The 17,690-nt window shown below is 53.9% G+C and overlaps 1 protein-coding gene across 1 annotated transcript in view; it reads right to left on the bottom strand.

Annotated features, from left to right (window-relative positions):
* The window catches only part of DCDC2C (doublecortin domain containing 2C), a 152,664-nt gene that overhangs the window by 89,510 nt on the left and 45,464 nt on the right, over positions 1–17,690 (bottom strand). The window contains exons 8-11 of the mRNA XM_059407515.1: positions 12,975–13,101; positions 11,046–11,146; positions 8,453–8,521; positions 4,725–4,766 (exon numbers count right to left, since the gene is read on the bottom strand). Coding sequence (XP_059263498.1) covers positions 4,725–4,766; positions 8,453–8,521; positions 11,046–11,146; positions 12,975–13,101 — 339 coding nt within the window. The remainder of the gene's footprint in view (positions 1–4,724; positions 4,767–8,452; positions 8,522–11,045; positions 11,147–12,974; positions 13,102–17,690) is intronic.

Genomic DNA, 17,690 nt, shown 5'->3' with positions numbered 1-17,690 from the left:
AGATGCTTACACAGTGTGTCCAGCGGTAGCTACACGCAAAGGAAGATGCCTCATGCTCTGAGCTTAGCATGTATTAAATTCATTAAATCATTTAACTGTGATTTATGTCAGATGATATAAACCATTACTTTGATTATTTTTTAAAAGGTCTCACTGTTTTGTCACTCATTTTATAGCTAGTGATGTATCAAGTACCCACTTTTCTTATCTGATCTTGTCGGGCATGAGGACCACTGTTTCCAGCCTCAGTGACCACAAAGAGTGGGGGAACGGGAAAGTTGCCCATTTCTTTCCAAACCTCCTGTCTTGTGAGACTTGATTCTCAAGTATGTCTAAGCACAGTAGCATTTGGGGTGGAGTCAACATGACAAGAAAACCAGAAAACTAAATAGAACACAACTCTATTTTTTAAGAAAATAAGCTCACATGTATCAATGATACCTAACTCTTGTTCTATAATTATGGGACCAAAATTACCACTGTTTCATTCTATTTTGTTTTTTTAATTTTCTTATGACTTCACCCAAATTCATATTGTTTGAAATTTCCTACTTTTCAACAACATAAACACTGAAGACTAGAAGCTAGAAGAAGGCCAAACCTCTCTCTCCTGCCAAATTCTCATCCTAAAATTCCCAGGACTGTTCGGTGAGGAAATTTTTGAACAAGCAGTGTTCCTTGGTGGGTAAGGAAGGGAGGCTCTGAGCAGAATGTACACTCCTACCCAAGGGGCTGACTCTTCATTAGAGAAAAATGAACAGAAGGCAGGGAATGGGGAGTTATTAAAAACCTGAAAGCACACACAAAATAACTGGGGACAGTTGAGGAAATAACGTACTACAATAGCCAGCACAGTCGCTAAAAGTAGAGAACACTATGACCAGACGGGTGATTCAGACATGTGTTGGAAGAGGTGACCGCTGAACCAGATGAAGTTTGGCATTGGGGAGAGACTGGAAATCAGGCCAGAAACATAAGCTCAAAGGTTAAGTATGAGAATCAGTGCCACATAATACAGCATTCATTCAGAAAAAGCTGGGGCCAGCCCTCTGCTGCAGGAGGACACAGCACCAGCCCCCCACAGAGGAGCTCACACCTGTACAGACAGGCGTCCTCTGACCATCTGCAACCGCTTCCCCACACCTGGGTTCCACTTCTTCTCACTGCCCACACTATTAACATCACTTGTTTTCTTGTTTTCCAATGGGCTACAATATAAATGCTTCAAAGGCAGACAATCTGCTATTTTTCTGTCACACTGATGGCACTGAACACAGAAAGCTCAACAGTTCTGAGATGTTGGTTACAGTGGCCATGACCACCCATTCGGAGGGACCCTGGCTCGATCTCATCACACATCACATGGTCATGAAACACACAGAATTCCCCTCAAAAAGATGAGAGACCATTTTATAAATCGATGAGTACATATGCTCAAAATCTTACTTGTTATTACACACTTACTATTAATCACTTTATGCTTGATATTTGAAGCTCTTGAGGAAAAAAATGTTACAGTCATCATTTCATCCTCTTACACATTCCGCACCTGGAACTTGTCACTATAGCGACCTGTCTCAATGCCTCTAAATATAGGGGACCCGTATGTCCGAGTGATACCCTAAAATGCAAGACCTAAACAAAGACTCCAAATTGCACCCCTACAGCATTCCCAATGTTCTTTGGTGACTTTCAGAGACTTACTATCAGTCTAATGCAGGATGGAATAATTCAACATCTGGTTTCATGGTTTGTTTTGTTTTGCATTTTTAAATGTATCACCGGGTAAATTATTCCTTCTGTTTTCTTAAGCCTCTCAAGTTTTCACCCCAATAGCAAAGATACCAAACGAGAAATCAAATGGAACATTTATTCCAGTAAAAGAGAAATGAAATTGTCTTTTTTGATTCTGGCATGAGATCCAAGTTTCAAAACAGACAATACTCAAAAGGCAACCTGGAACATCGCTCTAGAGGAAGCCCACATAAGCACAATTCATATGTTGTCTTTGGTTGTTTGAGGTTTTTCTTAATGTGAGTGACATCTCTTATCAAAAATGTTCAAATCTATTTTTAATAAGTAAATTCAACATTTGAAGTATACTAAGAAAAACCCTAAAATACTGAAAATACCCTAAATATTGATTCATAGTATTAATTAAAATATTTTTTATTATCAGCAAAGTCATGATCCCTTTAAGACATGATATAAAAAAGTTAATGGAAAATAGCCCTTAAAAATACACACAAAAGTGGAAATAGATTCTAAGTAGAAGAATTCGGTGTTTTTACCATTTTTATTGTATTAATAAATCTATAACAAACATTATTTTTATAATTTGATAAAGTAGCCTTGATTTTTAAACATGGGATATCATAGAAGAAAATTCAATTTTTCAAAATAATTAATGCCAGCAGTGAGTGAGTAAGGCACTGTGTGCCCCTGGTGTTAAGAAAAATGAAAATATAGGAGCACTCAGTGGCTCGGTCAGTTCAATGTCTGGCTCTTGATTTCAGCTCAGGTCATGATCTCAGAGCTGTGGGATCAGCCCTGGGTGGGGCTTCACACTAGTTGTAAAGTCTGCTTGAGAATTTGCTCTTCCTCTTTTCTCCCCCCTTCTCTCTCTCTCAATCTCTCTCTCTCTCTCTCTCTCTCTCTCTCTCTGTCTCAAAATAAAAAATTTTTTTTAAAAGAAAGAAAAGTGAACATGTAAATAAAACAGAATGCCTCCTTCTAAAGGCTTTAACCTCTGGTAGGAATCTCAGTAAGAGGGGAGAATAAATACCCCGATAACTTACTCCTCACCCACTGGAGAGGACACTTCGTGGCTATTCCTAATCTTTACACAGACTTGACAGGTTGGAAGCATTCCAGGGGATGGAATTCAAGATAAGAAAATTGATGACACTGATTTTAATGAGAGAGATACAAGTGGGAACGGCCAAGTGTCTGATTTCCAAGTGAAAAACACTTTCATTAAAATACTGCAAACAGGGGCACCTGGGTGGCTCAGTGGGTGAAGCCTCTGTTTTCAGATCAGGTCATGATCTCAGGGTCCTGGGATCGAGCCCCGCGTCGGGCTCTCCGCTCAGCAGGGAGCCTTTTTCCCTCTCTCTCTGCCTGTCCCTCTGTCTACTTGTGATCTCTGTCTCTCTGTCAAATAAATTAATAAAATCTTTTTTTAAATACTGCAAATGCTGTTTTAAATACAGATATGTTGCACTTTTCAAGAACTTGCAAACCCATTTTCTCGATCAGTTTTTTTGAGGTATGTAAACCTATAAATCAGTAAAAAATTGTTGACTGGGTTAATGAAGTGCAGAGAAGTAAACTTACTGAGGGGCACTTCGCAAGTTTACAGGAGAACTAGGACAGGAACACGGTGCTTACATGTGGCCACGTGCCCATCAGCATGTTGCAGGTGCATCTGCTTCTACATGGCTGTGTGCACCTGCCAGAGACAGGTGCGTCTGTTTCTGCCTGACTGTTCCCATCTGCCAGAGACAGGCGTGTCTGCTTCCACACGGCTGAGCACACATCTGCACGCGACATGTGTATTCGCAGATGGTACTGTAGCTCATGTGTGCGCCCCACCTCAGTTGCTGCGAGGATTCTTTTACAATTCAGTTGTCTCGGAGAGCATAAATAAAAGTCATAACATTGAGTACATTTTGTACATGTTATCTCTATCCTGGAAGTTGATTTTGCTATAAATAAACCACCAAACTTCACAGGAAGAAACTGAGCTCTGGTTCTCTACAGCGTTGTCCTGAGGTTCCCGTGGGGGAAGTGGTGGACGGAGCATCTACTGCAGGTTGATCTCATGTCAAATCCGGCTGATTTTCCAGCTGGCTTTGATTAGGCAACCTTCCCAAATACTAGCATTTCTGGCCCAAGTTTTCCACGGAGTCACGAGGAGTCTACATGCACTAAGGAATAAGTCAATCAAGTCTTGCATACTCTGAAAAAATCATCACGGTCACTTAATCATCCAACAAATAACAGTGAGACCTTTTTTTTTTTTTTAAGTAGGTTCTGCTCCCAGCATGGAGCCCAGCATGGGGTTCGAACTCACAACCTGAGATCAAGACCTGAGCTGAGATCAAGAGTCGGAAGTTTAACGGACTGAGCCACCCCTCCCCAGGTGCCCCAATAGTGAGACTTTGATTCTGCAAGGGACAGAGATACTGCCAGGAAGACAGGACCGTGGGGATGAACGTGTCCCTGTCTGCTACGTGGGGCCAGCCGTCCAGACAGAGCCACACCTTCCTGGGGGGCTACGAGTGTCACGGCTCTGGGGAGCCTGCGTTCCTCCTGTGGCCCCATGCATGGACACATCCATCCTCAGCCCAAGGGCCAGGGCCCAAAGATGCAGGTTTTAGGGCTTCCTGGAAAGCCCAAGTGAGCATCCGCAGGTGCCTGCTGGTGGCTGGCTTCTGGAGGGCGCTCCCTAACACACGACTCGAGGGGAGGCTTGGCCCTCCTGCTTTCTTCCTACCTGCCCTTCGGGTGGATCTGCCCGCCTATCCGAAATGTCTTAGCCATGTTTCCTTCCCTCTGAGTTTGCTTCCTGTCTGTGGGAGCAGAGCTGTGGTGCATGACGGCGAAGTAGAGGTCTTATCCCTGAAAAGGTGCCTGGCAGGGTTTTGGAATCCACTGATTCCCCTGTTAGGTCTGGCTTCAGAGCACAAAACACAAGAATTACAGAATTTGTTGATACAAACCTTCCTGTCGCTGTCTTCACAAGGACTTTCATCTTCTTTCTCCTATTATTAAAAAAATACAGTAATCAACTCTGTGCAAGAAGGACCGTGTCGAACACACCCGTGCTCCCCCTCACTTTCCTGGTAGTCGTGCAGACCCTGCAGGGCTTCCTCTCCGGCTCCGGCCCGCCTCGCTCCTCCCCTTTCCCCGCCCGGTTCGTCAGGCTCCACCCCTCCTCTCCTGAGTCGTTCTCACGCCCTTCTCAGTAAGCACCTGCTGCAGAACAGGACACACCATATTCTCGGCTGCTGCGGGGTGTTCACCTGAGGGCCCCGCCCCCGCCTTCAGACCCGCGTGCAGGTCCCGCGTCCCGCTTCCCAGCACCCGCGACACCAGAGCATCGACTGTGCATCAGCCACCAAGGATGCCTCCCTTGTTTCTGCTTTGTGTGACTAATGCGTGTGTTGGTGGGCTATTCCCCTCGGGCGGTTCTCAAGCCTCCAGCTCAACGACAACAGTGTGCCGTGAACACCTGGCTAGCAAGTACACACTTCGTCTTGATTAGTTCACTTGTCTGAGCTCTTCAGATGCGTTAATGTTGGTGTCGCACTTTAAGGTGACAGTATTTCCGACATGTCAGAGATCATCCGCAGAAATGACGTATGTAAGGCGTCCTGAGGATGAAGAAGTGTCCGATGAAAGCCTGGCTCCGGTTCTGCTTCCTCTCCTGGTGTCACCCCGTCTGGGCCAGAGACGTGCATCAGGACCAAACAAACCCTTGTGCACCCCCTCTGGGCCGGAAGAGAGCCGCGTCTGACCCTGACGCCGACACAGCTCCTCCCGCCCCAGGCCTTCCTCACGGCCGCAGAGAGGGGCTGGGGGAGGCGGCAACGAGAACCCCGTGCTCGATGCGCCCCGAGATCCTGCTCAGGACAATACGGTGTTTGCACACAGACCGCGCCGATGGCCGCACGCCACGGCAGGGGGCCTTCACACCACTGAACGGTACTCCTAAAAATGGTCAAAATGGCCAGTGCTGTGTTTTTACATACACATATTCTACTACAGAAAAAATTAGATAACAGAAACTCCTTTGATCAAACAACAGAAATCTGTATTTTAAAAATAATGTGCACAATAATACGCTGTCTTACAGCTTTGCAAGGTCACTTTCATTTTACCCCAGGATGACAGACTTCAGTTTAAGCACCCTAGCCACAGGAGCTCAGAGCAAATCGCAAATGGTCACGAGACCCCTACTGCGTCAAGGCTCGGTCCCGGACACGGTGAAGGACGCGTGACGCCAAGCCTCACGCTCGACCCCCACCCACTCTCAGCGGGCGCAGGAGAGACAACTGGCCTCTTGCCCAGGAAGCGTTCACTGGATGTCGTTTCTTTGCTATTACTACCACCTGTTACAGTGCACATAACACGCTTGCTCGCTTTCCGATCTCTCAAAAACATGGGCTAGATTTCAGGGCAAAAACCCTTCAACTCCATGAGGCGATTCATGCCCATAAGGAAAAGGCACAGGGAGTCCTGCTCGGGCCACGCGGGAAGCAAAGATGGCGCCATGAGGACGTCGGAGCAGGGAGGCTCTTGTGGCTGTGAGCAGCGCGACACCTGCCGCGACGCCTGCCGTCACTGCGAACAGACCACGGAGCCCGGCCCGGGAAACAGCTCTGCTGAGAAATGAGGCACAACGAGCACGGGCTTCACGACACTGGAGGAAACAGAGCCTCGCTCACTCACAACCGCATCCAAATCCAAGCTCCCCCACTTCCTAACTACGGGTGGAGGCACGTGACGTCCTCGTCCATCTCCTTGCTTCGGGGACCACAAAGCTGGGTGCTGACGCCTGGGGAAGCGTGCGTGTGAGGAGAGGCAGGCCCCGCAGCAGGGACGAGCGCAGCGCCCAGCAGAGCCAGCGCTCGGCAAACGGGCAGGCTGCTCTCCCCGGACCCCCCTGCCCACCACACGTCAGCAATGTCCAGACAAGAGAGAAGGGGGCCTCCGCTGCTCCGTGTCACCGGCTTTCCCCAGAAGCTGAGGTGGCAAAACCAGGCGGTTAAAAGCCAATCGCTTGGGGTTGCGATTATTCCCATAATGCATTAAGAAAGACACTTTGATTCACTCTAACGAATTAAATCTACTGATGGATGCCAAGTCACTGATACACACGGAAACTCGCCGAGGCCCCAGCAGATTCACACAGCGAGTCAATAAGGCACCGTGACAAACGTCAGTGGCCAGACCACACCAGGGACTCTGGCTGCCGCACAAAGTCACTGTCCTCACGATGCCTGTGCCCTCTTCCTGCCGAAATACGGCCATAGGTTACTCCACGCCTGAGCACAGAGTGTCCGTCTCCGCTCCTCCCCCCGTGCAGGCAGGAGCTGTCGTGTCACCGCTCCCGGCGCTCCAGGACAGACGCTCACTCCGACACCACAGCAACGAAGTGTCCTCTTTCCTCCTCGTCTCCAAGACCTCCCGTCACGTGTGCCTTCGCGGAAAACCACTTCCACATCAAAAGAACAGGAGGAAGGGGAAGAGAATCGCTTGAAAGCGCATTCCCTGCGACCGTCTGGTTTACATCATAACCCCCACCGGTGGTGAGAAACCCAGACAAACTTCCCCCCAAGCGCCCTCCCCAGGTGGGCAGGAAGCTGGCGACAGCTCCGTGTAGCCCCAGGCCCTTCCACCCACGCTCCGGGCCACTTACTCTGTTTCTAAATGCGGAGCACATTTACGAGTGGAAAAGGAATGGCTCACAAGGCTGCTGCACCCCAAGTTTCCTTATAGTTCAGGAGGCTTCAGCATTAGAAGAGACTCACACTTGATACCCCAGACTTAACCACACAACCTCCTGCCTGGGTCCAAACAGTTTAAAACAAGAGGGGTGCCTGGACGGCTCCATTTGGTGAGCGTCTAATTCCTGATTTCAGCTCAGGTCATGATCTCAGGGTCCTGGTCAGCGGGGAGCCTGGCTCTCCCTCTCCCTCTGCCCGTCCCCCTGCTCGTGCACTTCTGTCCCCCCCCCAAAAAAGGAAATTATAACTATCTGAGGTGGATATGTTAGTTAGCTTGAATTGCCAAATATTCTGCAAATAAAAAATTTAAAGATATGTTTTCCCAGAGCACATACATCAGATAGACTCGTCACCTCATGTCAGAGGTTATGCACCCCAGCAGCGTGCTTCCTGCTTGGAAGGCACAGCTCAGCGTGTGGCGGAGGACGGAGCAGACGCAGAACCACGCAGCCCGGGTCCACGGGGTGGGCTCGTGCTGCCATCCGTGGAGCGCGCGCCCCGCGTCCCCGCTTCTCTGACCACACCAGCTACTACACAACACCAGCGCCCCCAAAGCAGACGGTCCGTGGCGTCCGCGGACGCCTACACACCGACACACCTGCTGCTCTTCCGCTCCCTCTAAAAATACACCTTGAAAGTTGCTGGGAAAACAGTTTCTCAGTCCGTGACTGGACGCACAGTAAGAGGTCATTAGGACCAGCGGAGGAGCCATTAAAATTACTCACATGATCTCTGGCACCCGAGAGACCGGATCGAAGGGACCACCTGCCTGGGAAACACGCGAGGTTTCCACCGCCACGCTGCGCCGCGCCCTGGAACGCGGTGGGCTCTCTGCTTCCCTCTTCCTCCCACGGGAGCTCCACCCCACGTGCTAAAAGGATAAGGACGCGCCTTCCTCCCACAGCACCAAATACAAAGTAAGAGTGGAAGTGGCTCACCTTGTGGCTTTCAAAATCAGGGCCGCTATGAAGTGTCTCTTCATCTTCCTTGACTATCTCCGCGGGTGTCTGGAGAGAAAACACACGGCGGCCGTAGTGGCAGTCGAGCGACGCCAAGCCCCGGGAAAGGAGCAAAGGAGGTGGGGGGCAGAGCTCTGTGGACCGCTTCTGTGGGCGGAGCTGAGGGTGTGGCTGGTTTTCCGACCCCCCCCGACCAGCATTTTTACCTTCACTCCACTTACGAAACGCTAACCTATTGAATGAAATTGTCGGGGACATGGTTAAGGGGAAACACCAGCAGCCCCTTTCCTGGGGGAAAGGAGTGGATCATCCGTCCAGATGCCTCTTGTCAGTGGGTAGCAGATGCCTGTGGACCTCCGTGTGCCACTGGGACCCCAGTCAGCGCCCACCTCCCCGACATTCAAGCCTGGCCCGCCACAGCCCGGGCGGTCCCGCTCCTCACACGGCGGGCCACCTCGCGTCCGTGGGCATCATGTCCCAGGTTTTGTGACTTGTCAGCAAAAATCAGTGAGCTGTGTTTAACTGCTGCCCTGGGTACTCTCCACGAGGGGAAAGCCACGTGGTCCTGTGGCTAAGAAAGGGTCCCTCAGAGCAACGTCACTCTATTTCTGTGCCATTCAGCCCGTGTCCACTGCGGGCTGGCGAGGGGGTCCCTTGTTCATCCGTCACCCAGGACGCCAGACCAACAGACATCAACTCCTTGCGTTCCCATGGCTTCAGAGGCAGAGGGACACTGTGGCTGTCAATGCCTCTGCTCGGACGTGCGGCCCATGACAGCCGCCCACGTGTCATCACTGAAGGCTACGAAGCTGCACCTGAGTTCAAGGGTGGAGGAGGATTCTCCCAGCAAACGGCCACAGCAGGTGCCCATGAAGAGACCTAAGGACCCCGCAGCTCCTGCCAGCTGACCCTGGAAGGTGCAAGACCGAGTCTGGGGCTGTGTAGACGTGTGGTCTAGGTGGTCCCCCTAGCCTGGACCTCGGCTGTCCAAACGTTCCAAAAACTCAGAGCCTGCATAAGCACTGCCGTCCTGCGGTCCACACAGAAAAGTCACCGTGATGTAGGGACAGCCCCAACCACAGCAAGAAACAAACATGACAAGCACATCCTCTCAAAGGGTTGCCGATGCCAACGGCGATGCCATGTATTCAGCAAAATACACAGAATGAGGAGCCCCGCAGTCCTGACCCAGGACGGTGACGGAGAATGCAAACCAGCGCGGCCCCCGAGAAGCTCAGCCACACAGGGAGATGAACGTTAATTAAGTCGCACAATTAAGTATAAAACCTCAACTGTGATATGCTTTGTAAGAGGGATTCGGGGAGCTAAATGGGCTGCCACGGCCTTACCAACACAGGAGACCACGGAACGTTTCCTCTGCTGTGCCTACAACGTGAAATATCTTCCTGCGGTCGTCCTGCGGGAGGACGCGCGGAGACTGAGGGGCACAGGGCGGGGGGTCGTCGGCCGGCCAACAGTCACGGTCATCTAGCCGGGGACGGTGGTAGTCACGGCCGGAGGGATGGCGCTGAGACAGAGAGCACGGGCGCTTCCAGACACACGCAGGAGGTACCACTTGGTGGTCTGAGTGCAGAAGGGCTGAAGCAGTGAGTCCCAGGAACATCTCGGAGTCTGTCTTTGGTCTGACTGGATGGACGCGTGTCCCGCAGCCACTGAGACAGGAGCGCGCAGCGTGTGCGGACGGTGTGGAAGGACAGCCGCGCATTCCCGCTGTGCTGAATTAGTGTCTCGGCACACCTAGCAGGGGTGTCAGCTCCTGGGGTGTGTCTCTCTGGATGTGTGTGTGTCTGGACGCAGCGTGGATAGATGCGTGTGTGTCTACCTGTGTGTGTCTGTGTGTACATCTGGACCCCGGGAAAGAGACCTGCAGAGAGACTGCCGCCATAGTGATGGGGAGTTCAAGATGTAGAGCAATCACTGGCCTGACCTGACCCGGGTAGACCTCCAGCATTCGGTGCCAAGTGGAGGACTGGAGGTCTGCCGAGAAGAATGAGAACGGGCCCCCGGCTGGCTCACTTGGGACAGCACATGATTCTTGAGCTCAAGGCTGTAAGTTTGAGCCCCATGTTAGATGGAGAGATGACTTAAAAAATAAACTCTCTAGGGGCACCTGGGTGGTTCAGTGGGTTAAGTGTCTGACTTCGGCTCAGGTTCTGATCTCAGGGTCCCGGGATCGAGCCCCGCATCGGGCTCTGCCCATCAGGGAGCCTGCTTCCCCTCTCTCTCTGTCTGCCTCTCTGCCTACTCATGATCTCTCTTTCTCTGTCAAATAAATAAAATCTTTAAAAAAAAAAAGAAACCTAAGGACGCAGCCACAGACCATGACAAGTGCTCAGAACAGTCCCCAAAGCAGAAGAACCCACCGGGGGGAGGGGCAGGCAGGAAAAGGTGTGATGCGGGACCCGGAAGATGAGCAGTAACTGACCGGGGGGGGGGGGCAGAACACGCGCGAGGGGCCGGGGGGGCGGGGGGGGGGGGGGGGGACGGCGGGCAGGGGGGCTGATGCAGCTCGGACGGCCGTCGGCAGGGTCGTGCGACCCCCGTGACCCACCTGGTCCGCGGGCGCCTCCACCTGCACGCCATCGTCCTCTCTGACTTCCGGTGCTCCTTGGGTTTCCGTGTGGGGAGTCTGGGCTTTGTACACGTCACCTTCTGGAGGAAAACAGCACAAACAGGTGTTCAGGCCGACGTCCCCTGCACATTCTCCGGCCCAAACCGAGGTCGCGGCTCCGTACCACTGAGTTTCCGACGTGGTGCGCGGGCCGCTGGCCCCGGAGCCCTGCATCCCACCACAGGACCCCATGGCCCTGCCTCTGCCCCGTGTCTGCACGGACGGCCGTCCCTGCGTCCTGACCCCACGGGGCTGGGTCCCAGAGATGAGACTCGCCGAACACTTGGCAGACACGTGTCCAGCCGACTCCAAAATCACCACAAAGCGACCCCCTGCCCGACACCAAAGTCCTAGTCGGAGGACATGCACCTTGGTTACTTCAAGAACTTCCTTTGAAGTAATGAACTCAATGCGTTTGAACCGACGAGGTATTAAAACCGCACGTTGGGAAGCAGTCGGCTGAGCCTACAGAGAAGCAGCTCGCCGGCCCCACAGCCGCACGTGCCACAGGCTCACAGAATCCGCAGGTGCTCGAAAACCTTGTCCTCACCCTGACAGGACTTCAGCGACAGCAAGGGGCCGGCCGCTTCCCTCAGCCCCCAGAGGATGTCACCACGGTCGCGACGGCCTCAGTGACCGCAGCTCACTCGACTTCTTGTCCTTCCCCGCCCCTCCCAGCCCTCAGCCCCGGAAGGACCGTCACACAGTCCTCGGCGGAAGGGTGCCAGGCCCTCCTCTGCCTGCTTGATACTTAACACGCACACAAGTCTCTGAAAATCCTACCGTGCCCGTTTGTAGAGAAGCAGCGTGCGGAGGGCCCCACGCTCGGGAGCCCGCTCAGGACCACGCTCGGGAGGGCCGTACCTGGAACCTGGGCCCCAGCACACCACGCTGCTTCCCGGAGAGAAGGTCGGGTGCCTGCCGGGCAGGCCCGGCCATGCAGTACAGGCTTTGTCCAGAAGGAAACTTTGCATGCACTGATTAAAGTCTATTGCGCGGACTACAGGGTCAGTAGGCCCTGGTCTTCGGCCCATGCTGGCCACGGTCAGGCTCTAACCGCACACTGCGTCCGCCGTGCCACCAGGCAGGAGCGCTGTGAGTGCCCAGCGTCCACACCGGGGCCTGGTGCACAGCCGGACAGCGCCGTCATCCGGGGTGGGGAGGCCCAACGGGGACCGGGCGCAGGAGAGACGCGCAGGGAGGTCAGGATGTCCCCTGGGAACTGGCCGAGGGATCCCGGGAGCTGCGAGAACACCGGCGCACGAAGAGGAGGAAGCCGGCTCGCTGCCCTCCTTCCCCTGGTCCTAGCCTCTGTGCCACCAGCCCCCGGCGACGCCCCTGGGACACACACCGATGGGACGTGGGGCAGCTGGCTCCCAGCCAGGGCTCCGCAGAATAGAAGCAAGAGCAGAAAAAGTATTTTTTTCTAATTATTTCATTTTAAAGTCAGCTCCAAAGTTCACTCTTTCAAATTCCCTCACACTTAAAAAGTAAACCCGCACAATTCCGGTGGATTTGAGCCTCACGTTTCCCTCCAAAGGCTGAGAAGTTTGCAGGTTGTTTACTGCGTCACCCGTCCTTAGGGGAAAGCGCGCCCGCCCAGATGCTCCCGGAGACGACAGAATTCCTGCATTGATCCGGAGGGCTTCCTGGGTGGGGAAGCCCATTGCCTTCAGCGCCCGGATGCTGTTTCTCTCCTCTCACTAGACGGCCCCTGGAGCTGAATGTCTCACTCGTGACCCAGACAGTCACACGTCCAGTGCCTCAGTGGGTTACAAGCCCTGTGTCTGCAGAGGAGCGGCCCCGGGAGAAGCACATTCTTAAGATGGCAGCGGTTTTCCCGCCCACGGCCGGACCAACTCACGTTACCTGTGCCGCCGTGCGTTAAATGCTCCACGAGCATTTTCTTCTTTCCCTCTTTGGCATAAAAAACAGAATCGTCTCCCTGACAGGGAATGTCGTCGTAATTATGAGGTTCTTTTCCTTTGGCGTCCTCCTAAGGCACAAATTAAAAATTAAAAGTGTGAGGAACAGCAGTGCCCCCTGAGTCTTACCCGTTGGTTTGAGAACGACCAGGCCAGCCTCGCTGGGGCACCTGGGAGTGCGTTCCCTCCTGGCACCCAGGTCTGGACGCCCCATCCCTTACACTTCTCTTCAGCAAAGTGGCCAAACACCTCCCTCCCACGGCGAGGACAGCCCTTCCCAGGAAGGGGGGACCAGTCGTCCCCCTGGAGGGGCCCCCATCCCCCCACAAGTCCCGACAAAATGAGGGGAGGCTTTGGAAGGGGGCAGGTGAGTCTGAGGAGGTCCTAGAAGCCTCATAAAATCGCTGTTTTCCACACTGACAAAGCTGTTGCCCTGGAACCCCGGAGCAAGGGGAGCATCTCTGATAAAAGGCTATTCAGCATGTTTTCAGAGACAGGTTGGTTTTGGATTGAGACACAGGGAAACTCGGATGGTCTGAAAGAAATCTACAGACAGTAATGACCGAGCACAAGGGGTCACAGTGGACAAGGAGCGCATTCGGAGCACATCCCCGCTCCGCCCCGCACACCACCTTTCCAGCTTCCCTGTTCTCTGTCTTTACTGGACGCTGGCAGGACTATATAAATCGGGATTTCTCCCGAGCTCTCTGCGGCGCCTCCCGGTACCGTCAACATATGTATGGCACCAACGACCGGCTGCACTGTCCTTGCAGAAATTAAAGCATAAGGTAGTCCCACGACCAAATACAAGAACCAAGCGAAATCTTTCCACCTACTTTAAGGGGCTTTCCTAAAAGCTGCAATCATGTCCACAAGTAAGGAAACAAGATCTTGGCAGCACGGGTCGTAGAACGAGAACACAGTATGTGCCGCTTGTGTTGGGGCAGCTGGGGGATGGCATTCAGAAAGCCTGCTTGACTCCAAGCGTCGCTGACCCCGATCCTCACAGCCATTTCCTGACAAGACAAGACACCCTGTGTCCACTGCTACCTTGGAAGTAATACCCGAAGGACAGTGACACAGGAAGGGTCCCACGCTCCTCACGAGGACACAGTGCGACCATGGGGCAGAGCAAAGCGCACAGGGAAAGCAAGACCATCACAGCCCAATCCCCGGCCCCCCGGTCCCCCGGCCCCCTGGTCCCCCGGCACCCCGGTCCCCCGCCCCCCCAGCCCCCCGACCCCAGGCGCGGCGACACGACAGAGCTGAGTGGGTCCCCACCGACCTGGAAGGTGGCCCCAGACGCAAAAGACTCGGGGCCAGCGTGATGGCAGATAAGAGCGGGTGTCAGTTCAATAAACTGATCTCTGTTTAATCTCGTACGTGACCACCGCACCTGACGGGAACGCACTCGTTTCTAGAAGCTCCGTACTTCTACAACCGCCGAAACCTGGAGCCGTGCTAGGTCAGCTGCTCACCAAGTCTGAGCCGCGCTCACCCGCGCACCCCGTTGCCTCCCTCCGCTTCGTCCCGTGGCCCAGCACTGAAGCAACCTCAAGTGTGCGTGACTGGTCAGGAGGGCCGTGGCTCGCGGCTCAGCACTAGAAGGCTGGAAGCCCCTTGGGGCCAGAGATGTTTGTCTAATGACTTCCCAGAGCCTGGAGCCGGGAGGCCGCAGAAAGCGCACGGTACGTACTTGCCCGGGGAGTGAGGGAGCGGCGCCGGTGCGAATCTTCTTCTCCTGTGACTCTCAAGATGCTCGCGGAGCCGTCACAACTTCAGGGAGGTGTTCAGTGCCTCGGCTCGGCGCTGGGACCCTCGCGTCTAAGCCCGCCTGTCTTCCCAGCCCTGGCCCAGCCTCCTCCCTGCTCAGGCTTCGCCCACCGTCCAGGTCCTCCCCGCCGGCAACGCCCTTGCTCCCTGTTTTCAGATCCCAGCGCACGCCGAGCCCAGGGTCCTGGGGCCACGTTCCTGGAACACCTGCATGTCATCACAGAACACGGGCCCTGTTCTCTGCCTTCCCGGCTCCAAGCAAGCAGGGACCTCACAACACAGACTCGTGACGAGGAAGTCATCCCAGCAGTTGCTCAGGAAATCTCGGCTGATCTCTGGAACTGAGTAAGAAGATGTGGGGAAAGTAGAAAAAGAACAAGAAGACTAGGACAGAGACAGGGGAAGGGTTGGGGCACCTGAGCATCTCTATCCCTCGGTTTTCACTCAGGTCGTGACCCCGGGGTCCCGGGATTGAGCCCCACGTCGGGCTCCCTGCTCTACAGGGGGCCTGCTTCTCCCTCTGCCTCTGCAGCTCCCCCTGCTTGTGCCCTCTCTCCTCAGATGAATAAATGGAATTTTTAAAAAGCTGGGGGCCGGACTGCAGGGTCCACAGCGCCCGCCCAGCTGCCCGCCCGTGCCCCTGAGGCAGCCTCTATGCCCCTGCTGTCCTGACCTGCCAGGGACACCCCAGATGCTTCTCCAGAGCCGCCACCTCCTCCAGGGCTGGTCCTGCTCCAGCGTCACCGTGTCCCATGCAGACGAGCCATCGCCCACACTCCCACCCCCGCGGCCCACGCAGCCCACGGCCACGCATCTGCTGCCCTGCCCTCTGGCTCCCGGCTGGTCTGTGCTCCCCAAAGTCAGCAAGGGGCCGCCTTCAGCTTTACACACCCAGCCTGTGTGTCTCTCATGGTCAGGGCAACGCAGATCCACAGCAGTTCGCAGAAACAGCGGATTGGGTGGAGAACAGAGAATGTGTGGCTTCCCCACACAAAGAAACTCCTGCAGGTCACCCTGTCCCCACTCCTCCCTGCCCTGAGTCCCGAGTCTCAAACCAACACGACGTCTTACAAAGGGGCAGGTGCTCCCTTCCCTTTCATTCATCTTTCCCCCCATTAAAAACGTTCTCAGGGCACATCCCCCAGGCACGCCGTGTTCACTTCTCCGGAGTGCTGTAGGGACTATCACCTTTCTCGGGAGCCTGTTTCATTCGATGCAGCTAAACTTAATGCGGCTGTAACAGACCGTCGTGCTCAGGCACAGGAAAGGCAGCCTCCCGAGGTGATGTGGGTGAAGTGGAGAGCGTGTCTGGTGGAGGGACAGGAACCAGCCAGTTAGTTCTGAGTCAAGCCACTCCCAGGGGAAGCTGGTGCTGCACACTGAAGGCCTCACTCCAGCTTCCCGAGTGAACATCCTGCTTCCCAGTGGGTGAGGGTCTGACATCAGAGAACCAGGACCTATACCACGCATTATTAAAGTGGAACATTTGCCAACATTTGAACCTATTGCCTCTTCAAGCCACTGGAAGGAGACACAAATGCAGCCTTGGATGTTATGTGATACTGCAACAGTCTTGACGTTAAGAGCCCGCAAATGTTAGCGCCGATGCACTTACTCCCCACTATGCTTTGCAGTTTAGACCTGGTCATTAGAGTATGGGTGGCCCACGGTATGCGACTCTCTGTTTCATACATGTGTGCACACGTGTACACACACGCACACAGGCCTTTAACTGTTTTATCTCTTGTTCATTTCAGGTCACCACCACCGTTTGCACTCCATGCCCAGAAGAGCAGTCGGTAACATGAACATCCTGGCTGTGGCTCTGATAGAAACACAATGCCTGTTAATTATTTACCAACATGTCATGGAGGCTTGCACATTAGAATCGTCATTTTAATATGGGAACGAAGTTTTAAACAGTTATTAAATTAGCCTCACTTCTTGGAGAGTAAGAGATACAAAATTGTGGCAAATGAGTTGCTATAATACGGAATCTGATCTAACAAAATCAGGACAGGTTCATTCAGGTATTTTCCTAGGACTCAACAGTCACGGGCAGGTTAATGGACACCCGGAGCCCGGCGGCCTCTCCCGCGTCCGGTCACCCAGACAGCTGAGCACCTGGCCATTGTGTTTCTCCTCATTTCATGGAATCAAATGCCATGAATCAGAAGACACGTGGTTATTTTTCGTGCCGCTAAGTAACAAACTACCAGCTGAGCTCGCCACACACTCTGTTACCTGCAAGTTCTGTTTTCCACTGAAACAGCCCTTTCGGAGCTTTTAGACGTCGGTTTTTATCACATAGCACATCCAGACGTAAAGCAGGAGGACAAACCACAGAAACAAACCGCTCGGCTCGGCTCGAGATCCCACACCCCGCGTCGGGCTGCCCTGAGCCATCTCTCCTCACAGCTGAGCACATCGGGGCTTCGCCGTGCCTTGTGGACAGAGTGCACCACTACTGTTCTGGAATGTTCTCCCAAGTGGCTCTGCACGTTTTTAGGCTGGTGCTTTCTTGCCGGGAGCACGGGAAGAAAGGCTTCTGCAGGTGCCTCAGTCACGAGATGAGGCGGAAGAACGTGGCGGAGTGCTTCCTGGCCACCAGACCCCTCTCTGGACACAGGGGAGGTTTGCACACACCGTGGGCGCGTGCCTCCCACTGCACGGGGACTGCGCAGCACCGCCGGCAGATGCGCTCCAAAAGCCAACAGCAGCCCAGCGGCCCCTACAGCTGAAGGCCACCCGAAAGGAAGGCAGGCGCCACCGGCCCAAGACCCACCCAGCCAACACGCAGGACTGGGAGACGTAATAACGCATGGCTGTGCTGACCCCCTAGGCCTGGGCGCCGGTCATTACACTGTCACAGATTCCCGAGCCTGAA

This window comes from Mustela nigripes, chromosome 7, assembly GCF_022355385.1.
Source record: "Mustela nigripes isolate SB6536 chromosome 7, MUSNIG.SB6536, whole genome shotgun sequence".
NCBI lineage: Eukaryota > Metazoa > Chordata > Mammalia > Carnivora > Mustelidae > Mustela > Mustela nigripes.
Note: the sequence above shows the minus strand (reverse complement) of the source record. Positions and strands in the feature narration are given on the sequence as shown.